General features: G+C 58.9%; 1 protein-coding gene across 3 annotated transcripts in view; it reads left to right on the top strand.

Annotated features, from left to right (window-relative positions):
* Positions 1–14,849, top strand: part of SCRIB (scribble planar cell polarity protein) — a 28,672-nt gene extending 13,823 nt beyond the window's left edge. The window contains exons 25-38 of one of the 3 annotated variants that reach the window (XM_023741640.1): positions 210–398; positions 9,401–9,511; positions 9,589–9,645; positions 9,955–10,029; positions 11,815–11,877; positions 12,443–12,529; positions 12,665–12,775; positions 12,881–13,146; positions 13,263–13,448; positions 13,528–13,670; positions 13,764–13,801; positions 13,935–14,009; positions 14,335–14,386; positions 14,465–14,849. In XM_023741640.1, coding sequence (XP_023597408.1) covers positions 210–398; positions 9,401–9,511; positions 9,589–9,645; positions 9,955–10,029; positions 11,815–11,877; positions 12,443–12,529; positions 12,665–12,775; positions 12,881–13,146; positions 13,263–13,448; positions 13,528–13,670; positions 13,764–13,801; positions 13,935–14,009; positions 14,335–14,386; positions 14,465–14,610 — 1,599 coding nt within the window. In that variant the 3' untranslated portion in view covers positions 14,611–14,849. The remainder of the gene's footprint in view (positions 1–209; positions 399–9,400; positions 9,512–9,588; positions 9,646–9,954; positions 10,030–11,814; positions 11,878–12,442; positions 12,530–12,664; positions 12,776–12,880; positions 13,147–13,262; positions 13,449–13,527; positions 13,671–13,763; positions 13,802–13,934; positions 14,010–14,334; positions 14,387–14,464) is intronic. The other 2 variants (XM_004387381.2, XM_023741641.1) reach the window with 2 other exon arrangements.
* Positions 14,850–17,073: the final 2,224 nt, after the last annotated feature.

Raw genomic sequence — 17,073 nt, 5'->3', positions numbered from 1 at the left:
TGGGGATGGGCGCTGGGGGGTGGGCACTGGGCGCTGGGGAGGTGGGGATGGGCGCTGGGGGTGGGCACTGGGCGCTGGGGAGGTGGGCACCAGTCACTGGAAGGTGGGTGCTGAGACAGACACTGGGAGGTGACTGCTGAGGTGGGAGTTGGGAGGCAGGCGCCTGGTGCCCGGGCTCATGCCGTGCCCCACGCCGTGCGTCTCTGCAGGTGAGCCCCACAGGGGCAGCGGGCCGGGACGGCCGGCTGCGGGTGGGGCTACGACTGCTGGAGGTGAACCAGCAGAGCTTGCTGGGTCTGACGCACTCCGAGGCCGTGCAGCTGCTGCGGAGCGTGGGCGATGCCCTCACCGTGCTCGTCTGTGATGGCTTCGACAGCAGCGCCACCGCTGCTCTGGAGGTCAGTGCTCCACCCCTGTCCTGGCCGGGTCCCGGGACCCTCTCACAAACAGTGTGCCTGAGAGGTCGTGCCGCCTTGTCTGAAGCACTGCCCCAGAGTGTGGCACGGCTGTGTGGTGGGGTCGGCACAGCTGGACACGGCTCTTGAGAGGAGAGTGGGAGCCACTGAGCAGGGAGCATGGCCACCAGGCCGGGACAAGGGCGGTCAGAGCCCTGCCCAGGGCACAGTCCCAAGCCCGAGCTGATCAGCCCATCAGGGTTCCTCGGGGATGTGGGTGGCGGGCACCCACCCCAGCCGGCTGGGGCAAGCATTCTGCTCTTCCGGCCCCTCATCCCTGGGCCCCGTGTTAGCCAGCACCCCACCAGCAGCTCCTCTGCCAAAAGCTCATTCCCAAGCCCTTTGTCCGACAGCTCGCTTTTGTTTTCTGGGTCCCAGACAAGCCAGGCTCTGGGACTCAACCATCCCCCTAGCCCCATGACAACGCCTGGTCCGGCTGCAAGTCCTTGGTCTGTGTTCCTGACAAGCTGTGGTGGCCTCCTAATCAGGGCTGTCCTGCTCTCCGGCTCTCCATCCCTGCCCCTTCCTGGGTGGTTGGCACATGCTGAACACAGCTGCGCCCTCTGAGGGTTTTGCGAACATGGCCTCGGCTTTGCCCTGAGGGTGTCTCTGCTGGCCACTGTCCCTGTGGTGTGGGTGCTGTGCGCTCCCTGCCCTTTTGGGTGCCCCTTCCCTCCCCCGGCCGCTGCACATGCCCTCCCCATGCCACCAGCATGGCTGCCTGGTGGGCTCGTCCTATTATGCTTTTTCTCTTTGCTTGTTTCTCTGATGTTACACTGGAGGCTCGTGGTGATCATGGTGACCGCTCCCTGGGGTGGGGACCGCCCAGAGGGGCCTTCGTGCCCCCTCAGCTCGTGCTCACGGGAGCCCTGGCCTGGACTGTTGGGTCAGCAGAGAGGGCTGTGTTGTTAGTCGCTATCTAGTCAGTTGTGACTCAAGGCGAGCTTACATATAACAAAACAGAACGAACTCTGCCCGCTCCTGGGCCCTCTTCACCATTCTTGGGGTGTTTGAGTCCCCCGTGGTTATTGTGTCTGTCCGTCTCACGGAGTGCTTTCCTCGTTTTCACTGACCCTCCGTGTTACCAGAAACGACAGCCGTTTCTAGCGATTGGTCTTCCCTGATGACATTTCCAAAGTACGTGGGCGGACCCTGCTCTGCAGGCTTTTAAGGAACGTCCTGGTCGAATCCTTCCGAGACGGATCGGCTCGTTCGTTCGGCGGTGTTTCAGCGTCCGTTGTCAGTGCCGCGATCCAGACGCGTCGGTTCTTTTTCCTCGTTTGTCGTCCAGCCTTCCCGTGCGTATGAGGCGATTGGAAACACCACGGCCTTGGTCAGGAGCGTCTTAGTCATCAAAGTGACATCTTTGCTTTTTAGAACGTAACAGAGACCTTTTGCACCAGATTTGCCCAGTACACCAGGTGGTTTGATCTCCTGAGCGCTGTTTCCTTGGACGTTGGTTGTCGAGCCACGTCGGGTGACGTTGTCCGCAGTCTCAGTCTTCTCTCCACGTACTGTGAGGTTGGGTGTCAATCCAGTTATCTGCCCAGTTTTCACTGGCTAATTTTTGGGGGTAGACCTAACAAGCCTTTCTTCCTAGTCTGTCAGTCTGGAAGCTCTGCTGAAACCTGGCCACCATAGGTGACCCTGCTGGCATTTGAAATCTGGTGGCATAGCTTCCGGCATCACAGCAACGTGCAAGTCACCACAGTCCAACACACTGACAGACGGGTGGTGGAGAGAGTTTCACCTCGTGTTCATTTCTTTAGAATGGAAACCAAAGGTGTTTTATGTAACACACCTGTTTTAAAGCTTTTTGTTCAGAGAGACGAGAAGTAGATAGTCACTGAAGAGTTCAGGCGTCCCAGAGTGCGTACGTGAGCAGGTACGTGAGCGTGTCCTTGATCAAGCAGTGCCGGGTGTGCCCATGTACTCTGCTGGGTGGATGCACCCCTGGCCTCACCCTTGGTGAGTGGTGCAGCGATGTCCAGGTGTCCTGCTCGCACCCTCCATTCCCACGTGACCACTGGCAGGGGCCTGCCGTGCTGGCTGTGGCCATGGTGCTGGGCGGCCACGCCCCCACGGCAGCTGCCAGGAGCATCCAGCTCGCCGGCTGCAGTGCTGAGCGTGCACGGTCCCAGCTGGTACAGGCACAGAGGGCGCGCGAGAACCGTTCCTGGCAGGCTTCTTGCCGTGTCAGGAGACAGTCACGGTCAACGTGGCCACGTCACAGCACCGCTCACTCTGCTGGGAACAACAGAGCCTGCGTCATTTTCCCTGCGTCCCCCGTTAGGGTCGTGAAAACTTGTTTCTGTCTCACCTGACAGGAGGGAGTGAAGCCTGGCGCGCCTGTTGCTGGTCAGAAGGCTGCGTCCTCTCCTGTGGGCCCCTGCCTCTCAGGACATCCCGGTGCTCGCTTGTTGCACAGGTGTCTGTCCTTTGTTCTCTAGAGCATGGGTGGGGTTTTCTTGCAGTCTGTCACTTTCCTTTTACCTTTTTGAAATAGTGTCTTAGGGTTTACAAAATTTACATTTTTTACAAGTTAAATCCAGTCTTACACGACTTCTGGATTTTGGTTTTTGCTTAGGAAAACCTTTCCTATTGCAAGATTATAAAAATATTGTCCTTTTTTTTTTCTTTAGTATTTCTATAACTTTTAAAGGTGATGTAGCTCTGTAATCCACCTGGAATTTTTTCTCCCAAATAAACGTATATATAGTTGCCCCAACACCATTTATTGAATAGTCTGTCAATTTCCCTCTGTTTTGGGAGGAATGTTAGCTTTGTTTTGTGTTGAATTCCCACCTATTCCTAGGTTTGTTTCTGGACCTGGGCCCAGCGCCACCCTGTTAAACCCCGTAGTTTTCCCCCACACGTCTGTCAGTTTGTCGTACCGTGGGGGCTTGTGTGTTGCTGTGATGCTGGAAGTTGCCACCGGTATTCCAATCAGCAGGGTCACCGATGGCGGATGGGTTTCAGCTGAGCTTCTCGACTAAAACAGGCTAGGAAGAAGGACCTGGCAGTCTACTTCTGAAAATTAGCTGGTGAAAACCTTATGAATAGCAACAGAACACTATCTGATATAGTGCCAGGAGATGAGTCCCTTAAGTTGGAAGGCATTCAGAAGTCGACTCATCTAGTGCTGCTGTCACAGAAATCGCACAGGTGGATGGCTTTAACAAGGAGAAATCTATTCTCACAGTCTGGGAGGCTACAAGTGAAAATTCAGGGCGTCAGCTCCAGGGGAAGGTTTTCTTTCTCTGTCGGCTCTGGAGGAAGGTCCTTCTCATCAGTCTTGCCTGGACTAGGAGCTTCTCAGCGCAGGAACCCCGGGTCCAAAGGACACGCTCTGCTCCCGGCCCTGCTTTCTTGGTGGTATGAGGTCCCCAACTCTTTGCTTGCTTCCCTTTCCTTTTGTCTCTTATAAGATAAAAGGTGGTGCAGGCCACACCCCAGGGAAAACTCCCTTTATGTTGGATCAGGGATGTGACCTTAGTAAGGGTATCACAATCCCACCCTAATCCTCTTTAACCACAGGCAGAGATTAGGATTTACAACACATAGGAAAAGTACAATCAGAAAATGGGGGATAATTACACAATACTGGGAATCATGGCCTAACCAAGTTGACACATATCTTTGGGGGACACAAATCATTCCATGACAGCTGGGGAAGAGCTTGTAGTATGATCTGATACCTAACAGGCCAAGTCAGCCACTTTTTTTCTTTTCAAAAGTTTCTGTTGTTCTCATACGTTTTGTCATCTAAATGAATCTGCTGAGTTCCGTAATAAGCCTGAGTTAGGACACTAGAATTATTTTTGTAGAACTTTGTTTCTAGTGTGATTGGGTTTGTTCTAAGTATGTTTACGGATTGCTCGTGTTTTCTTACTAATTTTAGTAGATCCTATACCAAACCAGATCAGCCCAGTTGCTGTTGAGCAGATTCCACTCATGGCGACCCCAGGGGTGCCGGAGTAGAACTGTGCCCCATAGGGTTTTCATGGCTGATTTGTCAGAAGGAAATTGCCAGGACTTTTGTCCGAGGCACCACTGGGTGTGTTTGAACTGCACCCAAGCATATTAACTGTGTAGGCCACCCAGGGACTCCTAATAGATCCTAATAAATGTGTCCAGTTTTCTGGGTAGAAGCCCCACTTTCTGAAGAGGCAGAGGTGTGGGTCTCCCTGTCCAGGGTTTTACCTCTCAGACACTGTTACAGTCTCGTTGGGTTAGCCGGGACCTCTGGTCCTGTGCGCACTGGGGAGTGGCAAGTGTCCTTGCCCTGAGCCTGACTTTGAAGGGACTGTTTCTTCATGTATGTTGATATTTGCTCTGTAGATTCTTTCACAGTAGGTTTTACACTTGGGAAGCTGTTCCTATTTCTAGTTAGCATAACTTGTTATCTGAAATGGGTGTTGGATTTTCCGAAGGCCATTTACTGGCTTTTACTTCTGGGTGCTAAGTGAGGCCGGGGTTTAGCCCACAGCGGTTCGATGTAGCCAGCACTAGCACTTATAAATCAGCTGCTTCACGTAGATATCTAGATTCCTGCCTTCTCAGAGTGAATCGGTTGGCCTGGCACGCTGGCCCCTCGCTCCCACAGGACCAACGTCTGTTTCTGAGCCCTCTGTGGTATGGGGGGAGTTGTTCTCAATTTGTTACAGTTCCCCCCTCCCCCTTCCCTTCCCCTGTTTTTCTGAAACCCAGCTCACTGGACTCCTCTATTAACCTGTCTGGCCCTGTAGGGATCAGAGTTCAGCACCTGCAGTCTGTGATTCCGTTTTCTCATGCTAACCAGTTTCTGGATCAGCTTGGGGTGGGCTGTCCCAGCCCTCTGGAACAGTCCATCACACTGCGAGGAGCTGCCCTCAGCTCTTGCATGTTCTGCGTTCTGGGCCTGGAGCCTGTCTAGGGCACCTACATAGTGGTTTCCATGCTGATAGGCATAAACCTCGCCATAGGGCCGTGGGCAAGTGCTCGACTTCTCAGAGCCTCAGTCTCCTCGCCTGGAAGATGGGATGATAGCAGTGCCTGCTGCATAGGGTTATTGAGAGGGTTAAATAGAGTGGACGGAGCACAGCAGGCATCTGCTGTCATCACCAGCAACGGCATGATCCCCAAGCAAGTCTGGGATGACATCACTCTCCAAGAACCTTTTCACTTTGATCTTCAACATGCTTAGTATAGAGACTATTCTCCCTTTTACTACTTTTCTCTTCTACTGATCCATCCCCCTTCTCGAGCCGAATGTTTTTGCCTTTTCCCCCTGATCACACTTCTAAGGCTTTATTTTAACGGTCTTTTAAAGGAACCAGCTTTTGGACTTTGATCAAAGCTGCATTTCTTTTTTAGTATCAATTGCTGCTCTAATGACAAAGACTTCAATTATTATTTCTGCATTTATTGCTTTTAATTTTCTACAAATTTATCTGTAAAGAAGAGATTTCCTTTATTAGTTTTTTTCTTAATCCTGCAATTAAAGTGTATACAGGAAAGGCATGATAAATCCTTCTCTCCATTCATTTATTGATTTTTAGAATAACAGGTTGCTGCCCCAGCAACCTCCAAGGATGACTAATGAGGTAGTGGTGGTGTTTTTTCGATCATTATGAATTTATGGATCTTTACATCTTGATTTATTTTGATCTGTTGTTTTTGATGCTCAAATTGTCCCTTTGTGGGTCAGTGTTGGCTCCAGGGTCCCTGTCACATAACTCCTGTGGTCTTTGAAAACGTCCTTGCTTTCTGGAATAACAATATGTCTTGTATGTTCCCTGCTCCAGACCTGGAAGCCATCTTTTCTGTAAGGAACCCTGCTTCCTTTTAGTGGGAAGTGGTGTTTAGAGACCATAGTTGTGTGCTGGAGGTGCTCATTCCTACTGGTTGACATTGCTTCCACGCCTCTGCAGTGGATAGCGCTAGGGAGTGGACATTTTAGAAAAACGAAAATCATGAGTTTGTTATTTTCAATTCACATTTAAGATTACAGGATTTTTTTAGTAACTTTTAAAATCTTACACATGTGTCATTATTATAATTACATAATAATAATTTCAAAATAACAGTGCCAACATTGTTATTATCAATAACACCAGTGCAAACAGTTTTAAGATTTCTTTGTGGTTCTTCTTGTCCCTAGGATTTCTCTGCCTAGGATGCACAGTCAAAATACCGTGTTTTTAAGTCAGTGAAATAATTCTTTGTATGGTTATATTACCAAGTCAACATATAGTTAGGCTTATTTGATTTCAGCTTTTAGAGATGGCTTTTTCTTTTTTTCTAAGTTCTGTTTCTTAATTATGTAAACCGTTACATAGTTGCAAAATCTAAATTATAAAGTAAGGTAATTACATGGTTGCAAAGTCCAGACTATGAAACAAGGTACTTGTGAGAGGTCTCATGTCCATCTCTGTCGCTTCATCCCCGTAGGCTACTGTTTTCATTAATTCTTGGTTTATCTTGCCATCATTTCTAAAAAGTATGAGCATATCCCTAATATAGTTTGACGTGGAGAAGACTTACAGGAACAATTCAAGGAACGTCTCACTCAGACCCTGTCCCAGCGTCCCAGTGTCACTCTCGCCATAGCTCAAGGGTCCAGCCTAGGACCCCACGCTGGGTTCAGGTGGCATGGCTCCTTCACCTCCTTCAGTCTGAAAGGCCCTGCCTTGGCCTTCACAACCCTGACGCCCGATGAGCAGAGACTGTGGTGATGCAGAGCGTCCCTCCTTTGGGTGTGTCTGACGTTGGCTCATGATGGGCTTTGGTGTGTGCAGTTTTGACAGGATGATCACAGAAGTGACACCGTGTCTTCTCAGAACCTCCCATCAGGAGGCCTGGATGGCATCTGTCCTGTTATTGATGGCTTACCTTTGGTGACTTGGCTACAGTGGTGTTGGCCAGGTTTCCCCAGTGCAAAGTCGCTCTTTCCCCTTTGTAACTAACAAGTATTTTGTGGGAGGCACAGTGAGATTACGTCACTATCTCCTTCCTCGTCTCCTTTCCACCTGCTAGTGTCAGCCTCTGTCAGTGTTTCTTGGCGGTGGCTGAGTGGTGAGGGTCTCATCCATGGTTCCTTCTGCATTTATCAGCTGCTTTGCTGTAAGGAAGAGCTTCCCCTTTTCCCCATTGATGTATTCATCTACTTATCTGTCTGTTTGGACTCAGGAATTTGTATTTTATTCAGTGGGTTATCATTTGTTATTATTGTTACTCATTTTGATGCTCAAATCGTCCCTGACTTGGCCCGTGAGAGGGGCTCGAGCTGGCTGCTGGTCCCTTGACATGACCCACAGTTCTCTGAGCATAGTCTTATTTCCTGGCACAGAGTGTTCTGGGCTCATCTTGTACGTTCCCTGCCCAGCCCTAGAGTCAGGCACTGTTCCTTTTAGTAGGGAGTGACGTTTAGAATCCAAGATTTGGGCGCTGGGTGTGCTCATTGCTGTGGGGTGTGATTGGTCTCAGGACCACCCTGTGGACAGAGGACACACACTCTATGTTTATTTTTATAACTGTAGGAAAGCACTCATTGCCGCTCACACTTCGTCACCAAACCAGCCCTTTCCCTACCAGAATGCCCTTCTCTTACCGCCGTCACTGTTGTTACCTCTGCCCAGTCCCTGTGTGTGACTGTCTCCCTGCCCACCAGCACCTGCCTCACGGGCCTGCCTGGTGGCTCGTGACGGAGGTGTTGAAGCAGAAGGGAAGGAAGGTGCCTCGTCTTTCGTTGCTGTTTAACCTACTAGCTTTGCCAGAATCTGAAGGAGACGAGTGAGTCTCCCATCATAACCTTGTTTTATCAAGTTCCCAGATTTCTGGTGGTCTTTGCTCTATGTATTTAGCTGCTGACTTGTTTAGTGCGTAGTTCATGATGGTTGCACCTTCTTTGTGCATCATGCCATCTCCTGTTAACAGTCCCACGTTGCCCCTCATTCTAACCTTGAACCCTATGTTATCTGGGGCAGTTACTTCCTGTCCTTGCTTTCTCTGCCTGGTGCCTCTTTGCCCATCCCTTTATCATTTTCACTGTGTTTCTTTAAAAGGAGGAGGAGCTGGGGTTTGTTTTTCATGCACACTGCCAGCGTCCGTCCTCTAGGGCTCCCCACTCCCACTCAGGTGCCCGCCGCTGCCTGCCTCCTGTCTCCTCCTCCCTTCCTCTCCCCCATCCTGGTCACGCCAGTCCTTTCTCCTGCCCCTTGGTGGTGGGGAGCGAGTGAAACTGGTCTCCGCATTCCTGCTGCCTGTGCTTGTCCTTGACATTTCACAGTCCAAGCACAGTTCATGACTAGATGACACTCTTGCCCCTCAGGAGCCCCGCCTGCCCGCCCTGCCAAGATGGATCAGCAGGGTGGCCTTGCTCCCTGGACCTTTCTGCCCTTCCCAGGCCTGGGTCTGGATAAGATGGTGTAGCCCTTTTAGGTTCAGAAACAGTCAGATTTTCTCTTACAATGCATCCTTTGTTTCAAAATTCCTCACTTAACGCTTATGCTGCAAGCTCCAGACACAGCCCCCCATCGGAGCGCACTGTGGCTGCAGGGTCACACGCTGCTCGCTCCGCTTGTCCACGTGCCATCCTTCTCCTTGACTATCCACACCCTGAGTGCCTGGACGGTCTGCCTCCCCACCCCACCACACCCCCGCTGCAGGTCAGACCCCTCGGGTGCTGGCACAGAGCCGGGAGTCAGGCAGACGTGACCTTTGCCCACAGCAGCCCTGTGAGCCATGCACTGTGGCCACCTCACGTCACAGACGGGGATGCAACCTGGGATGATGATGTCGTGTCCAGGGCCGTCGGGGCATCCTGCCGTGTGAAGCCCAGCACGGCCCACAGGCCTTCGTGGGGCTGCTACGGCTGGGCCGGGCCCTGGTCTGCGCACAGCGCTGGCTCATCCCGGCGGGGCGGCGCCAGGACTGGCCCCCCAGCCACTCTTCCCTCCTCCCAGGTGTCCCCAGGTGTCATCGCCAACCCTTTTGCGGCAGGCATCGGCCGCCGGAACAGCCTGGAGAGCATCTCGTCCATTGACCGTGAGCTGAGCCCCGAGGGCCCTGGCAAGGTCAGAGCTGCCTGCGGCTGGGTGGGGTCGGGAGCCTGCAGCCTTTGGTCCCTGACCTTCATGTACTCTGCTCGCAGGACAAGGAGCTGGCTGGACAGAACCCAGCACGGGAACTAGAGGCCACAGAGGCCACAGTGAGTGCCAGGCCATCCCCAGCTGTAAGCTCAGGCTGTGTCCTCCCTGCTGGGTGCTGTGGGGTGGACGAAGCCCATAGGGCAGCAGGCGGACTGGGCCAGGTGCCCCAGGGGCCTTCATGCACCTCTGGCTGGGGCACCACCCGGGAGGCTACAGCCCAGGGTGCCCACACATGTGCCCAGCCCCCACAGTCACAGCCCACCTCCTGCCTACGGGCTTTCTGCTAGCCACAGGCATCCCCTGCAGTGCAGTCCCCCTCCGCACCCCCTACACGCCATCACAGCACTGTGTCTGTTCTGCTTCCCCAGGGTCGGAGCCCAGAGCCGCTGAAGCTGGACTACCGCGCCCTGGCCGCAGTGCCAAGTGGTGGCAGCGTGCAGAGGGTCAGTGTTGGGCCAGTGCTGGGCCTGTGTCCTCTGTCCCATCTGCCCACTGTCAGTCTGTGTGCCTGCCCTAGTGCTCCCTTTACCTGACACCGAGGGACAGGGCTGTCTGATGGGGGAGCGGGGTGCCAGGCAGTCCTGCCACTGGGCCCTTGCAGGAACCTGGTGGGAGACACTGCAGCAGAGCAGTCAGGGGTGTGCCGAGGAACAGGGACGTTGGGTGTGGCGGGACAGGCCCCAGAACCTGAGCCTACCCCCACACCCTGCCTCCCTTTCTGGCCCACATCTGCCGGGGGCCCCTCCCCCTTCCTGGCCTTGGCCCAAGTTGGGTCCCTGACCAAGCCCAGCTGGGGTGGGTGTCCACCCGTGAGAGCCACCTGGGAGTGAGTGTGGTCATGTGTGAACAGAGAAGAGTGGTAAGCACGAGGTCCTGCCAGGCCAGCCCCCCAGAGTCCAAGTGGAGCCTGGGTGCCCCCAGGGCAGGGGCTGGGGGCTGTCTGAACCACACTCCCTGGGGTGGTTGCCCCCGTGCCCCTTAAGGCCTCAAGCTGGAGCGTGGCCTCCCGGCCTGGCACGGCCTGGTCTCCTGTAATCCCTGGGCCCAGCCATTAGCTGAGGACCCCAGGGCACAGAAGTGGGGGCTTTCCGAGCCCACCTGGCGAGGGGTGGGCCTGAGCCTTGGAAGGGCCTTCCCATCCTAGCCCTCATGCTCCCCGGCAGGGTAGGGGAGGGAGCCGAGCTCAGCCTCGGGGCTGCGGAAAGGCGTGGACCCCAGAGGGCTGGGGGTGGGGGGGTAGAGGCAGCTGAGGCCGCCAGAGCTGCGGTGTCCTGGTGGGCTGGGCGTGCATGAGCCTGGACAACCTGGAGCAGCTGCCAGGCCGAGGGTGGCCCAGGGGTGGGGCCTTGGACAGCTGGCGGGGTGTGGAAGGCCTGTTACAGGCAGGGCTGGCAGGAGGCCCTTCAGAGCTAAAGATAACCTCCCCGGGTGCGCCCCCTGGCCGCCTGTGGGAGCCCTACGGGAACACGAGGGGTGAGGTGGGCTGGGCTCGCCGATGCTGCCTTCCCGAGAGTGAGGTGGCCGTCCTGGGTGAGGGTGAGGGGCCCAGGGAGCCGGCTCCAAGACGTGGGTGCAGACCCTGTCTGGCCTGGCCAAGCTGAGGAGGGGGACGCCCCCAGGAGGGGCAGCAGCTGTAGGACTGGACAGCTGAGAGGCCGCGAGGCCTGGCTGGCTCTGGGGGCCCAGGGGGAGCGGTGCCTTGAGCCCGAGGCTACCTTTGGGGCCACAGGCTGGGGGCACACCGGAGGGATGGCCTGGGGACATGCGGGTGGGGCTCCCGTCAACCCCTGTCCCTGCGGCCCTGCCTCCCGATGCCTGCTTTCGCTCTCTCCTGTCTTGTCTCCGTCTGTCCTTCTGTCTCCCTCTCTACCTGTGAAGCTCCAGACAGCCCTGCCCACTGCTGCCCACCACCATGGACAGAGACCTGGCTGCCCAGCCCAGGCCTGGGGGCAGAGCCAAGGGCCAGGCCCCCCCACCATTATGGGGGGAGGGGGAGAGCCTGGTGGACACGAAGCCGCAGCCCTTTGGGGAGAACCCCTTCGTGGTGGCCGAGTGGTCGTCCAGGCCTCCCCGGGGACAGCCCCCGGGCTGGGGTCGGGTCGGGGAGGTGAGGACTAGCCTTGGGCTGCCCAGGCAAGCACCCACCCCGGCAGCTGGGAGCCCCACCCCCCGTCCCCCAGGCCACCAGCCCTACCCAGCCTTGGCCCACCGGCTGCCCGCTTCTGCAGGTGCCGTCAGGGGTCACTGGAGCTCAGACTGACGAGGCCCCCTGCTCTCCTGGTGGCCAGCAGGTGAGTGTCCTGGGACGAGGGCGCCCACAGATGGGGGAGGACAGTGCAGGGGGGCTGGGTGCGGTTCCCCACCGAGGTCTCCCTCTGAGCTGCCACCCACCGCGGTCAGAGCTGACTTGGGCCTCTCCAGCCACCCCCTGGGATAACAGAGTCTTGTCTGAGTGCGCAGCCTAGGACGCCGTCCCGGCCGAGCTTGTTGGGTAGGCCGGGGGAGGGGCTCTCAGCTCCCTGTACCTAGAGGGTTCCAGCCTTCCGAGAACTGGGGAGGCCTGAGTCCCCACACCACACCAGCACAGCCACGGCTCTTGTCGGCCCCTCCTCCCTGCCTGTCCGCCGGACTGCTCCCTTCCTCTGGTGTGGGTCCCTCGGCTGTGCTCCCCCAGACCCCAGCTGGGGGCCCTGGCCTGCCAGGTTCTGCTGCATGGGGCAGAGCCAGGCCCTGGCAATGCCCACCCGGATCCTGCCCCTCCACATGGGCGCCCACCGCGGCTCCTCTTTTTGTCTTCTGCCCCTAATCTGATCCCTGGATTCCACCCCTCTGGCTCTCCACCTCTGCCCCCTGCAGACCAAACCCGGGGTGATCCTGCCACTGGCTCAGGCTTGGCCCAGGGGCTCCCCGACGCCTAAGGGCAGAGGTGGCCCCTCCGGGTTCGTGAGTGCACTCAGCTAGTGGGCGGGGCCGGTTTCGTCCTCCTAGGACGGTGGGCGGAGGTTGGGGTGACAGCCGGCAGCGGGGACGGGCTGCACCGGCCCACAGGCACCGCTCACGCGCAGCCCACCCCCGCAGCCGTCGTCGACCCCGCCCTCCCCGGACGAGCTGCCCGCCAACGTGAAGCAAGCCTACCGGACATTCGCCGCCGTGCCCATCACGCACCCGCCCGACGACGCCTCAGTCCAGGCATGTGGGGGCGGCCGAGGGCCCCTCCTGTCCCGGCGTGGGCCCCACCCTGACACCACCCCTGAGGGAGCCGGCTGGCTAGGTCTCAGCACCCGCTCCCCGCAGCCCTCCACGCCGGGGCCCGCGGCCTCCCCGGAGCAACTGTCCTTCCGCGAGCGGCAAAAGTACTTCGAACTGGAGGTGCGGGTGCCCCAGGCGGAGGGCCCGCCCAAGCGCGTGTCCCTAGTGGGCGCCGATGACCTGCGCAAGATGCAGGAGGAGGAGGAGGCCGTCGCCGCCGGGGGTCCGGAAACAGGGCCCGCCCTGGACGGGGAGGCCCCGGACGAGCAGGAGGAGGAGCCGCCCTGGGCCGGCCCGGGCCCTGCGGGAGGGTGAGGGGCTGCCCCCAGCTCGCTGGCTCCCCGTGTGACCCACCCTGTCCCTGACACCTGATGTGCTCCGCTGCCCACAGCCAGTCTGACTCCTCCTGTCCCGTTCTCTCCCCCAGGCTCAGCCCGGCGTCCCCTCCGCCCCTGGGAGGCGGCGCCCCGGTGCGGACGGCCAAGGCCGAGAGGCGCCATCAGGAGCGGCTGCGCGTGCAGAGCCCAGAACTGCCTGTGCCTGAGCGGGCCCTGTCCCCTGCTGAGCGCCGGGCCCTGGAGGCGGAGAAGAGAGCGCTGTGGAGGGCAGCCAGGTGAGGCCCTGGCCCCGCCCACCCCACCGTCCGGCCCCGCCCACCTGCCCCGTCCCCCCCTCCTGTTGGTCTCCCGCAGGATGAAGTCTCTGGAGCAGGATGCCCTCCGTGCACAGATGGTTCTCAGCAAGTCCCAAGAGGGCCGCGGCAAGCGTGGGCCCCTGGAGCGGCTGGCTGAAGCCCCCTCGCCTGCGCCCACCCCCTCCCCCACCCCCTTGGAAGGTGTGTGGAGGGGGTTGGGGAGGGAAGGGAGGGGAGGTTGAGGACCTATCCGGCGGCACGGATCTCTCCCAATGCCCGCTTCTTGTCTCCCAGACCTCGGCCTTCAGACCAGCACCTCTCCTGGACGGCTGGTGAGACGCCCCAGTGGCCTTGGCCGTGGTGGGGGCCGGCCCTCCCCTCCTCTTCCTCGTTGTCTCGAGGTGGGGGCCAACCCCACCTCATTCTCTCCCTCCCCGCTCTCCCTCTTCACGCTGTCCTTTCAAGTTCTTGTCTGGAAAGAAGTTTGACTACAGGGTGTTCGCAGCCCTCCCTTCTTCCAGACCTGTCTATGACATCCAGGTACCGCCCACCGCACATGGGCCTGGCACCACGCTCTTGCCCCCCTCACCCTGTGCTGTCTCGGCCTGCCCCCTCCGCCAGTGGGGCCCCCGGCCCGTGCCCCCTCGCTTGTTCTTTCCCCCCTTCCTCTGTTCCTTGGTTGTGGAACCTTCCACCACTGTCTGTCCTCCCTTGAGGGTGGGTCCTGAGCCCTGGGCTCTGCCCACACCCCACCCAGACTCTGTGGGGCCTCAGACTGGGGACCCCAGGCCCCAGCTCAAGGTGGGTAGTAGTTTCGGGGGATTCTGTGCTGGGGCCTCACCAAGCCTCTCTCTCGTTGTCTTAGTCCCCAGATTTTGCTGAGGAGCTGAGGTCTTTGGAAGAGTCTCCAAGCCCCGGTGAGTTGAGAGGCAGGGGATGGGGTGAGCTCCTGGGGTGCCAGGGTGCCTGCAGCTCACCCCCACCCCACCTTGCAGGTCCACAGGAGGAGGACGGAGAGGTGGCCCTGGTGCTTCTGGGCAGGCCCTCATCCAGCGCCTCCGGCCCTGAGGAGGTGACGCTTTGCAGCAGCCGCCGCCCTGTGCGGCCCGGACGCCGTGGTCTGGGCCCCGTGCCTTCCTAGAGGGGCAGGGTCACCGTGGGCCTCCCCTTCCCCGGGGCCGGCCTCCCTGACTTGGGGTGGGGGTCCTGCCAGCTCCCAACACCACCCTTGCCCTGAGTCTTTTAACCTGGGTGTTAGCATTTTAAAGAGCCCCCTCAGGAGTTCTGGCCTCTGACTAACCACCCCCCCAAGCCGGGACCTCTTTGGCGAGACTGTAACTAGTGATGTTTGTACAACCAAAGACTCTATTTTGTGGTTTAAGGAGAATAAAGTTGACTACGTTTTACCTCCTGCCTGGCTGGCTGTCCCCCCACCCACCAAGGCCAACCACCCTGCCCCTTTAAGCCTGGGGCTGGCAGAGATTTGGGGGCCACGACCACCCTGGCTACCGGACCCGCATTTGCCCTGTACTTCACTCTGGGCTGGGCCAGGTCGAGAGGGACTGCTTAGCCCTCCTGCACCCCAGAAACACCATGGCGCCCCCGTATGTGTCTGTCAGAGTAGAACTGCGCTCTCTGTAGGGTTTTCAGTGGCTGATTTTCGGGGAAGTAGGTCACCAGGCCTTTCTGAGGTGCGTCTTGGTGAACCCAAACCTACAACTTTTCTGTTTGCACCACCCGGGACTCTGCCGACACACTCCCCAAGTGCCCTGCAAACCAGTGTCCTCCAGCCGAACTTCGGCCTGGCTGACCAAAGCCCGCGCACTCTGCCGCGCTCCCAGTCACCGACGGGCGCAGTCTCAGGCACGTGCGGAGTCCTAGACGCAGCACCCTGCAACGCCAGCACTTTATTGGGGTCGGTGCTAGAGGCTTGTGCCGGGAAGCAGCACGCGCACCGGGAGCAGCGCCCGCAGCTGCTCCGCCGGCGGCCACCGGACCTTGGTAACGAAGAAGAGGTGGAAGTGAGCCAGGCGCGCTGCCTGGAACTGGGTGGGGTCGTACTCGGGCCCGTCGGCAGGCCGCAGCAGCGACCGGTACCGCTCCTCCTCCAACAGCGCGCGGCTCAGCAGCTCCTGCGCCAGGCCCGCCTGCACTTCCTCCAGCTGCCGCTGCACCACCTGGAACATGTCCACCTCGCGTAGATCGAACACCAGCGGTTTTCCGTACCTGCGGGGACGGTTTGGTGAGGGAGTGGCTGGGGCTTTCCCCACCCTGCACGCCCGCCCTGCCCTGCCTCACCTGAGCGCCCCTAGCAGAGCCAGCCGCATCCTCTCCGGCCGCAGGTGCTCTGGGTTCATCGTGTCCAAGTAGTTAGTGTCCTGGTAGCGCAGGAAAGTGGCCGCCTGGCCCGAAGGATCAATGACAAGAGGCCACCTAGGGGCAGCCGCCAGGTCACCTCTGTCCCTGGGCCCGGCTCGCCCCACGCCCCGTCCCAGAGCACTGACCGGCCGTCGTTGCGGATGCGGTCGCCCACGTCCTTTATTAGCACGTCGTGCAACTCAGTCACCTGGCACTTCAGTCCAGGAACGTCCTCCTCCTCTGTGGGGACGTCAGGGTGGGGTTGCCGGAGGCCTGGACCCCCACCCGCCTCCTTGGGCTTTGCCTCTCCTGCCCCACTCCCCCAGTTCCCCGCCCCAGCCCACCCTCTTGGGTCTGCTCCCGCAGCGCCAGCCTGGCCATGGCCAGCGTCTCCTCGGCCTTCTGGGCCTCCTGCCGCAGTCTGTCCACTTGGGCCTCTGCGTCCCTGACGGCCTTGCAGAGAGGTGGGGCTGACTACCACCGCTCCCACCCCCCTCCGCGTAGACCAGCCTCTCGGAACGTTTCACTCCCTCTGCACCGAACATGGTGCGAACATCTGGGGAGGGGCCAGATGTCTGGGAGGCGAAGGCAAGCCCAGGAAACCCCAGCCTGGGAGAGAGAGGCTCTGAGTGTGCGAGCCAGAAGGGGTGTCCAGAAAGAACGGGGCACACAAGTCAGCTCAAAGCCAAAAAAGAGTTGGGCAGTGTAGCTCCGGCCGGCCCCGCCGCCTGCAGGTGTCGCCCACCTGCAGTGTGAGCTCGGTTTTGCCCATCTGCTTCCGCTCACACTTGTCGTGCTCCGTGATCCTCCGGTTGAGCTCGCAGTAGGCCTGCTGCAGCTGGGGCGGGCAGAGACGAAGGCAGGCACTGGCTAGGCTGCACCTGCGCCCTCGGTAGGAGCCACGGACCCTCCAGCCCTCCTACTCGCCGGGGCAAGCCTCCGGGTTCTCCCCGGCCCCACTACCCGCGCCCCCGGCTCCTCCCAGCCCCGCCTCTCACGGCCAGGCACCACCACCTGCCCCGCCTTCCAGCGCCTTCCAGCGCCTTCCAGCGCCTTCCAGCGCCTTCCAGCGCCTTCCAGCGCCTGACTTCTCCCCAGCTCCTCCCCCTGCCCTGCCTCCTGCAGCCTGGCCCCGCTTCCCGGTTCCTGCCGCCTTCTCCCGGCCGCGCCTCCCGAGGCCAGGCTCCTCCTCCTGCCTTGGCCCCGCTTTCCACCTCCAGGCCCCGCCCCGGCCCCGCACCCCCTA

The sequence above is a fragment of the Trichechus manatus genome, unplaced genomic scaffold, assembly GCF_000243295.1.
Source record: "Trichechus manatus latirostris isolate Lorelei unplaced genomic scaffold, TriManLat1.0 scaffold00185, whole genome shotgun sequence".
In the NCBI taxonomy this organism is placed as follows: Eukaryota; Metazoa; Chordata; class Mammalia; order Sirenia; family Trichechidae; genus Trichechus; species Trichechus manatus.
The sequence above is the reverse complement of the archived record's forward strand: the minus strand, read 5'-3'. Positions and strand labels throughout refer to the sequence as shown.